Source organism: Lynx rufus, unplaced genomic scaffold, assembly GCF_022079265.1.
Source record: "Lynx rufus isolate CCGP_SWC_20201006 ecotype Redwood Valley unplaced genomic scaffold, mLynRuf1.p SCAF_17, whole genome shotgun sequence".
In the NCBI taxonomy this organism is placed as follows: domain Eukaryota; kingdom Metazoa; phylum Chordata; class Mammalia; order Carnivora; family Felidae; genus Lynx; species Lynx rufus.
In genome coordinates this window covers 36,551,819-36,566,259 of record NW_025814831.1, presented here as the reverse complement: position 1 = coordinate 36,566,259, position 14,441 = coordinate 36,551,819, and the positions used below count along the sequence as shown (strand labels likewise).

Sequence of the window (14,441 nt, the reverse complement as noted above, 5' to 3'; positions counted from 1 at the left end):
ACAATTACTCATACTCTACAGTATGAATAGTGCTACTATAGGGTTAACATAGGGGGTTAAGAAAACACATAAACACACTGATCCTAATTGGGAATTTATCATAGGATCTAGGTGAACCTAGAATTGGCCTTTACTTATTTTTTTTTTTAATTTTTTTTTTCAACGTTTATTTATTTTTTGGGGGGACAGAGAGAGACAAAGCATGAACAGGGGAGGGGCAGAGAGAGAGGGAGACACAGAATCGGAAACAGGCTCCAGGCTCTGAGCCATCAGCCCAGAGCCTGATGCGGGGCTCGAACTCACGGACCGCGAGATCGTGACCTGGCTGAAGTCGGACGCTTAACTGACTGTGCCACCCAGGCGCCCCAGGCCGTTACTTATTATTAATAAATAAGGGATGTATTAAATATGTGAAAGAAAGGAATGAGGGAGAAGAATCTGTGTTCTTAGCTTTGCTCAGACACTGTTTGCTCCAGAAATCATCCCTGAATCCTGAAGTGTCCCTCCTGTCTGCATTGCTCTGACTTGGTGTTTAGCACTTGCTTACCTCTGTCTCCCTCACTGGATTAGAAGTACTTTAGACACAGTAACTACCTCTAGTAAGTGCCCAGGAAGTACTGAATTATGTTTATTTCAATTCCATCAGTTTGAAAACATTTTATTAGATGTTAATCACTTAAGCTAGTGACTTTTTAATTAATTTATTTATTCTTTGGTCCATTTCTTATGTCACAAATAGAGGTTGGGGAGAAAAACAAATTTGAAGTGAGGACTATACTGTAGATGTTTATTCGAAGCATTGGATAATAGTTTAAATCCTATTTCTCCCTCCTAAGAATCTAAACTGGATATAAGTTGCTTTTTCTTTTAAGACTCCCTCTATGAGTATATTCTTTCTTTCTCTCTCTCTCTCTCTCTCTCTCTCTCTCACTCTTACTCTCACTCTCACTCTCACTCTCTCACTGACATACATAGGACCATGAAATTCATCAGTCAAGTGTAAGCCAAGTTACATACTTACAGTTAAGGATTAAATGAACATCTGGGCAGAAAACACAATACAAAATTTTCACAGATACTTTTCCAGTTTGATATCTAGAAGCAGAGTAGAAATAGTTCACCATGCTCCTTCATTTTAAAATACCAGATTGAATTTGTAGCTTAATTGAAAAAATATTAAAATGTTATCTACTCTTTTACTTGTTCTTGAAGCATCACAAGCTTTTCTTGTTTTTCCCTTGATGAGCAAAATAATTCATGCTTATTAGACGATATGGAAGTTGGTAACTATACAAGCAAGAAAAAAATACCCACAGTCCTATTACTCAGTCCTAATAAATGTTGATATATTCCCTTTAGTCATTTATATAGTTACCCATTTTAGTAGTTGATCCTATTCTATATAATTTGAACTCTTTTTTACTTAATACAGCAATGGATCCATTTTCTCAGGTCACTAAAAAAATAATTATCTTAAATGTCCCTTTTAATGACTACATACCTCCTGTATGGATGTGCCATTGCTTACTTGCTCATTCTAATATTGGACACTTACGTCATTTCCAGTTTTTTACTCTTATAAATAATGCTACAGTGTGTTCTAAAGTTATCCACATTATTTCCTTAAGCTAGGTTTCAGGCTTTGGAAATATTTAGATAAAAGGATATGGGCATCTTACAACTTTGATCCATAGTACAGCATGGTATTTTTGTATTAGTTGGCATTAGTAGTTACCACGATTATGGGACTAGTAAAACTTGAATTTCCTTTTCATGGTCAGCAGCTACTATCTCCTCTGTCTATGGTAGTTCAAGAGACAGCTTTCCCATATTCTGTTAGAAATGTTGCAGCAGCATTTTATGCATTTTTTTTTTACCTCTTTGCAAGTCCTTTCATTTTAATTTTCTGAGTCAATTTGAAGATCTTCTCAGGAATGTAGATGCTGTTTCTCATTATTTTGCTTCTGTGTTTTTCTACTCTGAATTAACTCTGCTTTAGACCTGTCAGGATTGGTTTTGAAACCTAAGCAAATCATAAAACCTCTGCCATTGTTTTAGGAGACCAAAAGCATGACTGAATCTCTCATCACAGTATATAGAGTACAGGGTCATTATGATACTTTGTGCTTCAAGAGGGTAAAGAACTGAGAATGATGGTTAAATGATACATAGAATTCACACAGTCAGAGGAGAATCTATTTTCTGGGTAGCTTATCTTTTGTAAAAGCGGCCAAGGTTAGCTTTATATGTGTGGCTTCTGTGTGAAAATGAGCAGTTAATGCCTTGCTGCTTGGTATCATACCTCAGGTTTCTCTAGGTTAAGACTGAGTTCATCCGTGAGATTTTGGCACCGCATCCCACTGACTGTGACAACCATTGCCAATGTGGAGATAACTCTCTTAGGTAATTCACTGGTAGAGTGTTTAAATTACACTCATTGGCAAAGAAGTAAGAACTATTAAAGTTGTCCATCCAACATTGTATCCTAAGATGTGGAGATTGGGAGCAGGGGTGAAACAGGAGAAGAAACAAGTCTTTAAAAATCTCCCAGGGTAAATATTTACGTATGTAGTTTGCTCTTTATCAAAAATGCTACATGAGCACTCCTAAACTTAGTTTCATTTACATAAATAGAGGCAAGAAAAACTTATTTAAAAGTTTTTGTTAAGTGTTTGGTTGCCCTGTGAAATGAAGGCTCAGCCGTAAAGAGTGGTTAATTTTTTCATTATTTTATTGAACTGTAATATGCTAGATACAGTTACAGGGCACTAGGAATACAAAGAGAAATAGAAGATAATATGCTGCTCCTTTTTTTCGGGAGTATCCAACTGGTGGGCAGTATACGTGTAACAAATAATTACAGTATAGTTAGATGGATGTCCGGAAGGAGTTGTATACCAGGTGCAGTGAAATCATGAAGAGTATCTCCCTCAGCCTGGAGAAAGACTTTAGAAAAGAAAATGTGTTGTCAGTTTATAACTTTAACTTAGTCCTTTGTGAGTAATATAAACAAATTTTTATAAGGTGGAAGAGGAAAAAAATATTCTTTTTATCACTGCCAATCTCTACAACCTCACAGTAAAAGAATTCCTCTGCCAACATACTTATGGGCAAAAGACAAGAAAGAAGCATGTTTGTGCAAAAATTTCCATGCTCATTATTGGAGATGCAAAGTCTCCCTCTTCCATTATTTACTTTGTTTCAGTTTCTTTTTCCAAACTCAGTATCCTTCATCAAGCAGTCTTTTGCACATACAGATGAGCCCTGAGGAACTTAGGTGTTCTTTTGGTTTGGTTCTAGGGAGGGGTCTTTAAGTTAGGAAGGGCATTAAAGTTACTGTCACTTCTCAGTAAAAAGATCACTCTTTTCTTTTCATTCAGCACCCAAACCTTGCTGACAGAATTAGTTTCTATTCAAGGATAAAAATTGTACTGGTGTGTTTTAACAATTCCCTCTCCTCTCTCCTCCGGCCTTTTCATATTTATTTGTTGCTGTTTCTGCCCCATACCTGGATATGCAGCTCCACAAGAATCACATTAAAAGTCCTTGGGGTTGTTTTCTTTTTAGAACAAATGTGACATTTCCTTCGCCTCCCTGATTCAGGGCTGAGGAGGGTAAAATGTCAAAAATAATGAAGCCAAATGGATCTGAACACTGATTACCAGTCTGAAACAGCATTTGGAGACTTTGCCGTCACAGTCATCATTAGAGGCAATGAGAAGAAGCTCCTTGGTGGCTGTGAAATGGAGAGAAATCTGAAGCAGCTGTTAGGGGCTGAGGAAGAAGTCCCAGACATAGGTAGTGAGTACTACCGATGTAGCATGTATTTACTCACACAGCATTGTGTGATGCCAAGAAAAGTGTAGTCCCAACCTTTGGGGAATACTGTGTGGGAGACAGACATGTAAACTGACTCTTTATGGTTCGGGGTTTATAAATAGGAACTATTACCCTGTCAACAAATATTCATTGATCCTGTTGTATTCCGGATTCTCTTCTAGGTACTGAGAATAATACATTGAACAAAGCAGATGAAATGCCTCATTATAGAGTTTACATTACACTTAGGGATGATGGAGGTGGGAATGGATACAAGCAGTAAATAAATAGTAAATACATATTATGTCAAATGATAATAAAGGTCATGAAGAAAAGTTAAGCAGGTGAAAGAGATAGAAATTGCCAAAGTCCTCACTAATAAGGCTGTATTTCAGCAGAGATCTAAAGGAAGTAAGGAATAAGACCAGCTGGATATCCGCAGAAGAATGTTTAACAATCACAGCTAATATTTACTGAGCATTTACTACATGTGTGGGACTCCTCTATGCACTTTACATTGCTTAATGTGTTTAATTCCTACAAAACTATATAAAGCAGGTACAATTATTAGCCCATTTTCTTGTAAGTCCCAAAGTTTGCAACTTAACTCTGAAGATCTACCCCATGCACTAAGAAAATGTATTCACTTTATACTAGAGTATAATTAAACCTCTTAATTCACAGTAGAATCATTTGAACATATGGTAGGCTTTTTAAAGATATCCTGTTTTAATATTTTTAAGCACATACCCGATCTCAAGACTACCAAAATCTTGCTTAGTTGACATCTACAAGGAATTTGTTTTTATAAATGAATTAAACTAGTTTTCCATTATTGTTGTTGGTAAGATGGTGCTTTGAGGATGGGGGTTAGGGGAGATAAGTCTCAATGATCACAAATTCTAAGTCAAAAATTTAAATGAAATTTAATCACGATTTTTGTATTCTAAAGGAAAAGTTCAATGGCCAAATGTGAAGGCAGCTTGAAAAACCTCATAGAAGTCACTCATTACAAAGAAAATAAGGAGCCTTCAACTCTTACGAATTTTGATACGTGAGGGGTTATTTTGATACATGTACGTGTATATTATATGATGTGCCAATAACATGTAACATACTCCAGAATGTTTGCTATCCCACTGATGGATTCAAAGATGCGTCATCAACTACTCTGTTGAACGCCATAATTAAAGCTCTCCTTACTGTTAGAAAAAAGAGCTTTGGTCAAAGGAGTAGTTCTGCCTCCTCCTGATAAGATACTACATCCTGATAGAGTACTGTGATTTCAGTGACTATGTAAAAATTTATTTCTTTTTTACAGGTACCCCACTTACGAATTTATTAGTGATAACTCTATCTCTTGGTCAGCCGGACTACACAATCGATACACAGAAAATTCGCTTCGGGGTGTGATCCTGGATATACACTTTCTCTCCCAGGCAGACTTCCTAGTGTGTACTTTTTCATCCCAGGTAAGTGATAGTAGGGTATTTTTAAGTGGTCAGTATTTTTTGGTCATATTGAGTTCAGGAAGTTCTTGGGTTTGTGTATGTGTGTGTTTAAAGTTATCGTGACTCAGATGTAATTTTCTTAATATTTGGGAACAATTCCTTTTGTGAAAGAATGGGGAAATTCCATCCCCTTCCCCTGCAAAAAAGTAGCTATTCAAGTACACCGAGTATTTAGTTGCTTGCCAGCAATGGTTGAATACATCTCTGCTGAAGCCGCTACTGGAGTTGTTTAAAGTACTTGGCATGTTCACAGCATTTAACTGAAATAGCAAGTAAGTACACTTACTTAATACTTTCTGATTTTGCATACAGTCAGTATGCAGCCGGAATCCATCCACTTCTACACATCAATGCACTGATACTGAGAGACTGAAATACCAAGCAGTGTGTCTCACTCAATTGCTTTATAGAAAATAAAGAGTAAATGTAATTCTTTTTCAAGTCCTATTACATTTCTACCATGCAAGAAACTATACATTAAATTTAAGCAATACCATATTGTAATCATTCTTTTGAGTTTAATTGTTGCAGATAATTGTATGGTAGGGGCTTGGTGTATTTGTTTTTATGAGTGGCCCAATCAGCCTTGTATACACAGTGGAATATCAGCATAGAAATATTTATCGTTGGTTTTATTCTGCTCTCTCATTTATGTGCATATTACTGGTTAGTTCATTCAACAAGCTGTTAAATGACTATTTGTGCTCAGAATTATATTAGGTGCAGAGAGGATTTCCAGAGAGATTGAATATATAGATCTTATCCTGGTCCAGAATCTAGTGAGCAAAATACTCATATGAAATAATTGGAGAATAATTACCAAGAAATATAGATCATGTAAGATAAATGTATGCCTAAAAGCTTAAAAGAAGCAGAGAAAAGAAAATGTGAAAAGGAAGGTCGCATCATTTTCATGGGAATATACTTCAGAGAGTATAAAGAAATGGACAGTTTTTTTTTAATTTTGTGACAATGCACATTGTCACAATGGGACAATGATATGATTGTTGGAAAGATACCTGTCTCAGCAAAGACTAGGAGTTCCTTCAGTATGGAATAAGAATACAACCTACCCAGAGACAGCTACCCAGAACAGAAGTCACATAGCAGCAGTCCTCATCAGAACAGAAAATTTCCTTGGCCTTCAAGTTCCCATGAAGGCATCCACTGCTGATGTTTTTTCCTAACTGGGATGAGGATTCCATCTTTGAGAAGCTCCCTTTTCTATTCTCATAGGAGGTAGACAGGGGTATTATAATTACTTGGTATCTCTCAACTGTTACTGAGAATCTGGCTAGGTGCCCACCTGATCAACAGGTGCAAATGACTAGTAACTACCTCTATACACATTTTTGAATGCTTATTGTTTTGAATGAGTGAATCAAGGGTCATTTTTCCCAAGTGGAGCACCTCCTCTGTAGGCCTAGATTTTAGGCCTATCTAAAGTCCAGGGTTTCTCAACCTAGGCACTATTAGCATTATAGTCAGGTACTTTGTTGTGAGGTACTGTCCTGGGCATTGTAAGATATTGAGCAGCGTTCCTGGCCAATAGCACCCCCATCTCAAGTTGTGACAACTGAAAATATCTTCAGGTATTGCCAAATATCCCACAGCAGTGGGGAGGACAAAATCGCCTTTATTGAGAATCACTGCTGTGGTCAGAAAGCTGGAAAATGAAATAAATATATACATGTCTGAACATTGACCAGCCTTACATGTAGGCAGGCACTGAGACTTATAGGGATGTGCTGTATTTTGCTTTCCTTCTTCCAGCTCTTAATAAATACCATTAGGCTCATTCTGGAAAGAAAATCTTTTTTTTCTTTTCAAGGATGTGCTGTAGAATTTTTGATTCATACAACCTCATGATTCTAACTTCGACCCAGAAATCAGAACTTCTCTTACTTGATGATAGTGGAAATCCGTCCAAGCTTGAGGGGCATATTATTGTTCATACTACTTTGTTCTGTTTTGTGAATAATATCAACTTCAGTGTGTTCTCCAGACCTCAGGTTCAGAGAAGTTGTTCATATGAAGAAAGAGTGGTGTTCAGAGGACTTTTTCTCTCCAAAGGAATGAGATTTGTGCATATACTATATTGTTTCTAAAAACGCTTGACAAGTAAGGGTTCATCCAAAATAACTTTTATTCATTTGAACCAAAGCAAAACTCAAACTAATACCTTGTATCCAAAAATAGACTTGAATATCTCAGAAGTTTTTATGTTAGGGTTCAGAATTAAAAGTTTAACAGTAAAAATACACTTATATAATGAGTAGCAGTTTGCTAAATATGATCACTGCCATCATCACATACCTTTCTTGATGACTATCAGCTGTAGCCTTTGAGATTGGAATAATTCCACATTCACTGATAAATCTTTGGGCTTACTTACACTCCAGCATTTTTTGAAAATATTTTTAGAAAAAAATGGGTTTGGTACGGTTCACTATTTTTACAGTGTGAATGAAATTGGTTGCTTGATTGTAGAAGTTCTCTTGCCATAAACCAAAATTGGAATTGTTTGAAATTGCCCCAGAAATGTCTCATCATAATCGCCAATGGAGTGTGAGAAAAAGTCACGGATAGCATCAAAATGCCAAGCCATTGACTTCTAGGCAGAGAACAAGATTGAGGCAACATGGATTCTGGGATCAGTCTGGGTTTAAATCTAACTTTGACCACTTAGTATATCTGGGTGACATTTGAACAGATTACTTAGAATGTCACTGACCTATTTTTCCCTGCCTGTAAAATAGTAGTAGCACCTACTATATAGAGTTTTGGGGATGATTAAAAGTTATATGTAAAGCACTGAGAAGTACTTAGTGATGTATTAAATAAATACAATGTTAGTAGCTGTTGTCATTTATGTAGGGAAAGGTATAGGAATACCTTTGCCTGTTAGAGAGACTCTACGGTATTTATTTTAGCAAGCTTTTTTCACATGGCCCCATTTCAGACCATACACTCTCATGTTTTAGGAGGAGCGAGAAACATGATAGTCAAGGACTCTGTTACTTCTGCTTGTGCTCATGGGCAATGTTTAGGTTCCACCAAATAATCATGTGCATTGAGCGGGTATAACAGTTCTTTGTTGAGAAGAGTAGCCAGTAACATTCAACATTTTAATTTCTCTGTGCCAACATGCCACCTCAACTCTATTTTATTTAGCTACTGAAAGAGAACATCACCATATAATATAAATTTTCAGGAACAAAAGCTCTTCATTCCCAAAGGGTAAATGATAAGTAATAGTATTTGCTTTAACAAGTGCAAGTAAAATTATGTACTTGTTGACTTTAGGGAAATTAACCTGCAGATGTTCCTATATATGCCATAGGCATACTAGAAAATGGGAGAAGACTAAAATGTTAACTTCCAAAATGGTGACAAAAGAATAAAACACTGGGAATCAAATCTCAGCCCAGAATAAAATATGAACAACCAACTCTCAAACTTTCCTTGATATTCCAAGAGATTATTAGAAAGTGACAACAAGTTTAGTATCTTCTTCATAATGCTTTGACAGTTTTGTCTCCTGTGAACTATCCTTTGAGCACTATTACAGCATAAGAGAATAGTGAGAAAGAGTTTATATGTTGACCATGAACGACTGTAAATGATAATGGAAGAATGAAATGTCATGCCCAAAGGAAAAATGCAAGACTTGATTGATGTTTGAGAAACTATAGGCATGACTATCACGGCACCTTAATCGGGATTCCTTATAAGGCTTTGGACCCATCCCCCTCAGTCTCAGGGCTTCTAAGCTTTCTTGGTTTTATATTCATAAATGGGATCTGGGAATTTTCTCTCCTTAAATGAAAAAAAAATTTTTTTAAGCCAATAATATGACTCTATGCTCTAATTTTGTTACTGTTGTTGCACTTAGTTTTCTGAATACCTTCATCAGAACTGTTTCTCAAAACCAAGTTTGTTCTAAAAGCCTCATAAATTGAAGAAAACAATCCTCAGGATTTAATCTGAAAATTAGAGGCAGTATTAACATTTTCCAATAACATCAAGTAAGTTTTGAAAGCTGTGCAATCACATTCCAAACTATTCTACCAAATACTGTAATCGTGTTCTGTGTTACTGGAAGTTGCCTATACCCAAAGCATCTACTTTGTCACTTATTTTCCTATTTAATAAAACTGTCTTAAATATGAAGCAAAGAAACTGTAGTTGGTGAAATAACAGAAGTTATTATTGTTTATCAGATTTTTGAATCAGTTTTTATTACTCTGTAATCAGATTACAGACATTGTCATAGATGCTCACTTTAAAGTAGGCTTTGGGTCAACAGCATTGTTTAAGAAGCAGTCAACATTTTTCAGTAGTTTCAACCATTAAAATCACCATAGGACAAATTTACTTTTCTCCCCCCCTGTGACACTTTTCTTTTTCACACTTAATACAACATACTCATGGCACTCTCCGTTGTCTGATTCCAAATCCACACATAACACAACTGGCCTCATTACACTTCGAATCAGATGTTGGAAAGCCCAAAGGGAAAAACCATATACTACATTCATTTTATTCTAGACAGATGACTCTGGCATTGAGGTATGGCCCATGAAACAACAGTGGATATTGTTTGTTCTCTCATCGAATAGCAGAACAACATAGTTTGTAGGAAAAGTGCATGGATCTCTCAGCATCACCAAAAGAGACCAGAACTACTTCTAACTTCTCACACTAGGAGATCTCCCAGCCCCATCTATTTTGACAACAAAACAAGATCCCATCTGCTCTGAGAAGGCTTTGGAGTCTCATATAAACTCAGCTGGTTACTCCTCAGGGATAAAATTCAGGTTAATGGACCTTCCTCTCCTTATTTATTTATTTGGTTTAATACAGTTGTATCTGTGTTTTATTCTTTGGCAACATTTTTGCTCTCACCCATTACTGTGTGCTTAGTGGTGTACTAAATGATACACTGACATGAAATAAATGAAATGAAACTTACTACATATGGCCAGCCACTGCTTTGTAAGCCAGAGGGTTTGCATCCATCATGCTACCTGTCTAGTATCAAACTGAGTATTGATATCAACTGAAAGCCTTCATTTACCTGCCACACAATTTGGATTAGTAAAGCCTAGTGATGAAGCCTAGGGTAATTAAATGCAAACATCAACATTATAGTACTCTTTCTAGCCCTTTGCAGTAAATTTCCGGATGGCTAAAATAGAGAAATTTTTTAACTACAAAGAATGTTATATGGGATCTTGGGGATTAAATACCACTCATGGACTTGTATCTTCACTGCTAGGCTAGTATTATGAATGAAGCAGTATTCATTCAACAGCTCTTTCTGAGCTCCTACTATGTGGCAGGCACAGTACTAGGTTCTTATCCTAAGGCAGTTTAGTGTACAGCTGAGAGCCCAAAAGAACTGTGATTGTGGCTGTACCATTTACTAGCTCCTTCCTCCCCTATCCCTCCCCTCCTTTTTTTTGAAATCTACTTAATATTTCTGGGGCTTGTTTCTTTTGCTGTAAAATATGGATAATAACAGCAACCAACTCATAGGGTTACCATTATTATGAAAAGGATAAAGGTCCCCATATTGGCCCATCTCAGTGTCTGAAATTTCTACCATTCATTTTTCTTTGTTTGAAGAAAATACATGTTATCCATAGGCTGACACAGCAACAACTGTGGATACCAAAATATATATTGATTATTAGGATTATCCCCCAAAGAAGGCAGGTCCCTAAGGGTGTAGGACTGAAGGCAGTGTCTTTATGAGACTGAGACACTTAATAGTGGAGAAGAGGAGCTACATCAGGGTTTGTTGCCACACTGACATTGTGGTCCTCCCAAGGGCAGTGCAAGCTCCTACATTCCTGGCTAGATATAATTGAAGAGTGAGTGGAGGGGCTCGGGGGTGGGGGGTGGTGGGGAACAACTGTCAAGTTTGCCCATGGCTTGCCTTGGCCCTGTATTTTACCATTCTGGTGTTATAATCCAAACATGGAGAACAGGATCTACAAGAGAAAATATGCTTGGAGTTTACAAACATACACAAACTGCCTGAGTTCCAAACTGGAATCTACTACTTAATAATAGTGTAACCTTGGGCAGATTCCTTAACTGAACTTTGACACCTCTGAAATGAGTATGATAGAATTGTATGGGGCTACTGAGAGGATTAAATTAAATAATACCTACAAACAATGTCCAACAGCAAAAACTCAGAAAATATTAGCCTCTATCACTGTTAACTATACTTGGCTGTTGTCCGAGCTGCTTTGTTTTAATTAGTTTCTTCCTTCCCAGACGCTCCACTTGATTTTGCTTGCCCTGTGTGGGCCTTTGGCTGACTTTGGTGTTCCCATTCCAAACCTTTTTGACCCTCATTTTGCTATAGTCTCAGTATTCTAATGGTGATCTCAGTTGTACCATGGCATCCTCAATATAAAGTTAGTTTGTTAATGAAGTAGAAACTTACAAGTAAAGTCATTGTCTTGGTTCTATGACTAGTTGAAATTCTAGCACTAGAATTTGGGCAGGTCACTGATTCTCCTTGTATTTTAGTCCATATTTGCAAAATTTTAAATATTGTCTAAACTTAGTTTCATTTGCAAGTTACATATAGCATTTGAAAAGCATCCCTCAAGTTCCTGAAATTCAGATTCTTTAAGAGGTTAAGGTGATGCTTAACCTAATCAGATTTCATTTGCTCATAACAATTAAGGATGAGTGTCTCCACTCACTTTTGATCTCATAAATACCAGAGTTTTAAAAGACTGTTGGGCAATCCTAAATTGCTCCACTGAGCAGGTCAACAATTACTGTTAGTAGTATCATTTTAAATAAATGCAAAAGTATTGGTATAGAGACAATAAAGCTTAATTAACTGAGACAACTACAACTGGAGATTTAGGGAAAAAAATCTTTTTTTAATATGACTTGAGTTCTCTGTTCACAATGTATAATGGAAGAAGCAAAATGATAGCATTCTCTCTTCTGTCTTCACCTATTTTTAGAGAAGTTCCTTAAACCCATTTGCTCTATAATGAACATATTTTTTAATTGCTTAAAATGCTATCCCCCTATGAAAATAGTTATAGTTCAACTTTATCACCAAGTATCAGATTCAATGTGTGAATCTCAGATTGTGGAATTTCAGTGGCCATCCAGTGGGCATGGTAGATATTCTCTGGACATAGGAATCTTTTAAGTAGCCTTACATGCATCAGGCAGATACATCTTCACCAAAGATTAGCACATCTTATTTCAGTCCTCGAATGCTTATATCTACTCAGGACACTTAAAACTCTAGAACAGAAATGGCAGATATGTTTTAGCTCACTTGCCAAAGCTAGTTCATTGTCAATAATTACATGAATTTCTTTTGAGAAGAGTTCTGAGATAAGTCCAAATCTAGCAGAAGAGAGTATGCATTTCATTGAGACTGAATGAAGGGAAGGGAGCAGCAGCGTTTGTGTAAAGTATTTATATTCCTAATCCTCAACCTTAAATTCTTCAAGGACCCAAACTATGTCTTACTCATTTTTCTGTAACCAGTGCTCAACACGAGGTGTACTGTGAAGCTCTTAATAAATGTTCATTAAAACTGATTCATCTTCTTAAAGTACTTTGTAGTTTATATTTTGTTCCCAAAGACCTTAGCTATAGTAATCTTTTATGTTTAAAAAAAAAAAAAGATACACAAAGATGAAGAATGATTTGTACCGTATCTCAGAGCAAATAGAGTAAAAACTTGTGACTAGAATCTACTACTTCCCATCCTCCCGGTCCTAGTCCTGTTCTAGTCTTAGTCTGTTTAGTCAAGGGCCTTCAGTTTGCTATGAAGAAGATCTCATGTATACTAATACATTTTTTTTCATTCTTTCCCAAGGTCTGTCGAGTCGCTTATGAAATTATGCAAACACTTCATCCTGATGCTTCTGCAAACTTCCATTCTTTGGATGACATCTACTATTTTGGGGGCCAAAATGCCCACAACCAGATTGCCATTTATCCTCACCAACCTCGAACTGTAGATGAAATCCCCATGGAACCTGGAGATATCATTGGTGTGGCTGGAAATCATTGGGATGGCTATTCTAAAGGTGTCAACAGGAAACTGGGAAGGACGGGCCTATATCCCTCCTACAAAGTCCGAGAGAAGATAGAAACGGTCAAGTACCCCACATATCCTGAGGCTGAGAAGTAAAGCTTAGATGGAAGAGAAGGACAACTAAACTCAGTTAAAACCATTTGAGCCAAACAGTAGATGAAGAAGGCCCTGACCTTACAACACATGGTGAAATGAGTAGACACCTTCAAGCACCAGGAGCAATTGGGAACTGACAGATGCTTCATTGGTGGAATTACTCTTTAACAAGGGCCACAATGCCCTTAAACTCATGCACAGTCCAATAATGTACTCACATATAACATACAAACAGATTGTTTTCTATTTTGCCCCTTCTTTCAAGATTATGTCCCCATGAGACAAACACTGCCACATTGTGTAATTTAAGTGACACAGACATTTTGTGTGAGACTTCAAACATGGTGCCTATATCTGAAAGACTTTTGTGACCTAATGAGAAGACCCCGAATAGCTCCCTACATCAGGAGGTTGATCCTTTGCCAGTGGTGCTATTGTAACCACTGAATTCACTCCAAACAGCAGATTCAGAATGAGAATGGATGTTTTTGTCTGGATTTTTTTTTTTTTAAGTAATTGCATCAGTTCACCCACCTCATCATTAATAAGTGAAGGATACATCAGAAAATAAAATATTCACACTCCATTAGGAACTTTTGTAAAACAATGCCATGAACAGATCTTTAGTACTCAATGTTTCTGGACATTCTCTTTGATAACAAAAAATAAATTTTAAAAAGAGGAATTTTGTAAAGTTTCTAGAATTTTACATCATTGGATGATTTGGTGGTTAAGTTTTAAGTAGGAAAACTATGATAAAAAGAGGAGTTTTATAGTTTTTCTGATTATTATTATTATTTTTTTTTCTGTTTCTGATTGAGTGACTACTCAGGTCTTAGGTCAAAGAGTCATTAGTCCATTTTAACACTGAAAACTGAATTTAGTTGGTATGCATTACAAAGTTGCTAAGAATACTC

The 14,441-nt window shown here is 36.6% G+C and overlaps 1 protein-coding gene across 6 annotated transcripts in view; it reads left to right on the top strand.

The window, feature by feature from the left end:
• Positions 1-14,209, top strand: part of FUT8 (fucosyltransferase 8) — a 409,669-nt gene extending 395,460 nt beyond the window's left edge. For all 6 annotated transcript variants that reach the window (XM_047079496.1, XM_047079498.1, XM_047079500.1 and 3 more), the window contains 2 exons: positions 5,141-5,291; positions 13,207-14,209. In XM_047079496.1, the coding sequence (XP_046935452.1) occupies positions 5,141-5,291; positions 13,207-13,524 (469 nt within the window). In that variant the 3' untranslated portion in view covers positions 13,525-14,209. The remainder of the gene's footprint in view (positions 1-5,140; positions 5,292-13,206) is intronic.
• Positions 14,210-14,441: the final 232 nt, after the last annotated feature.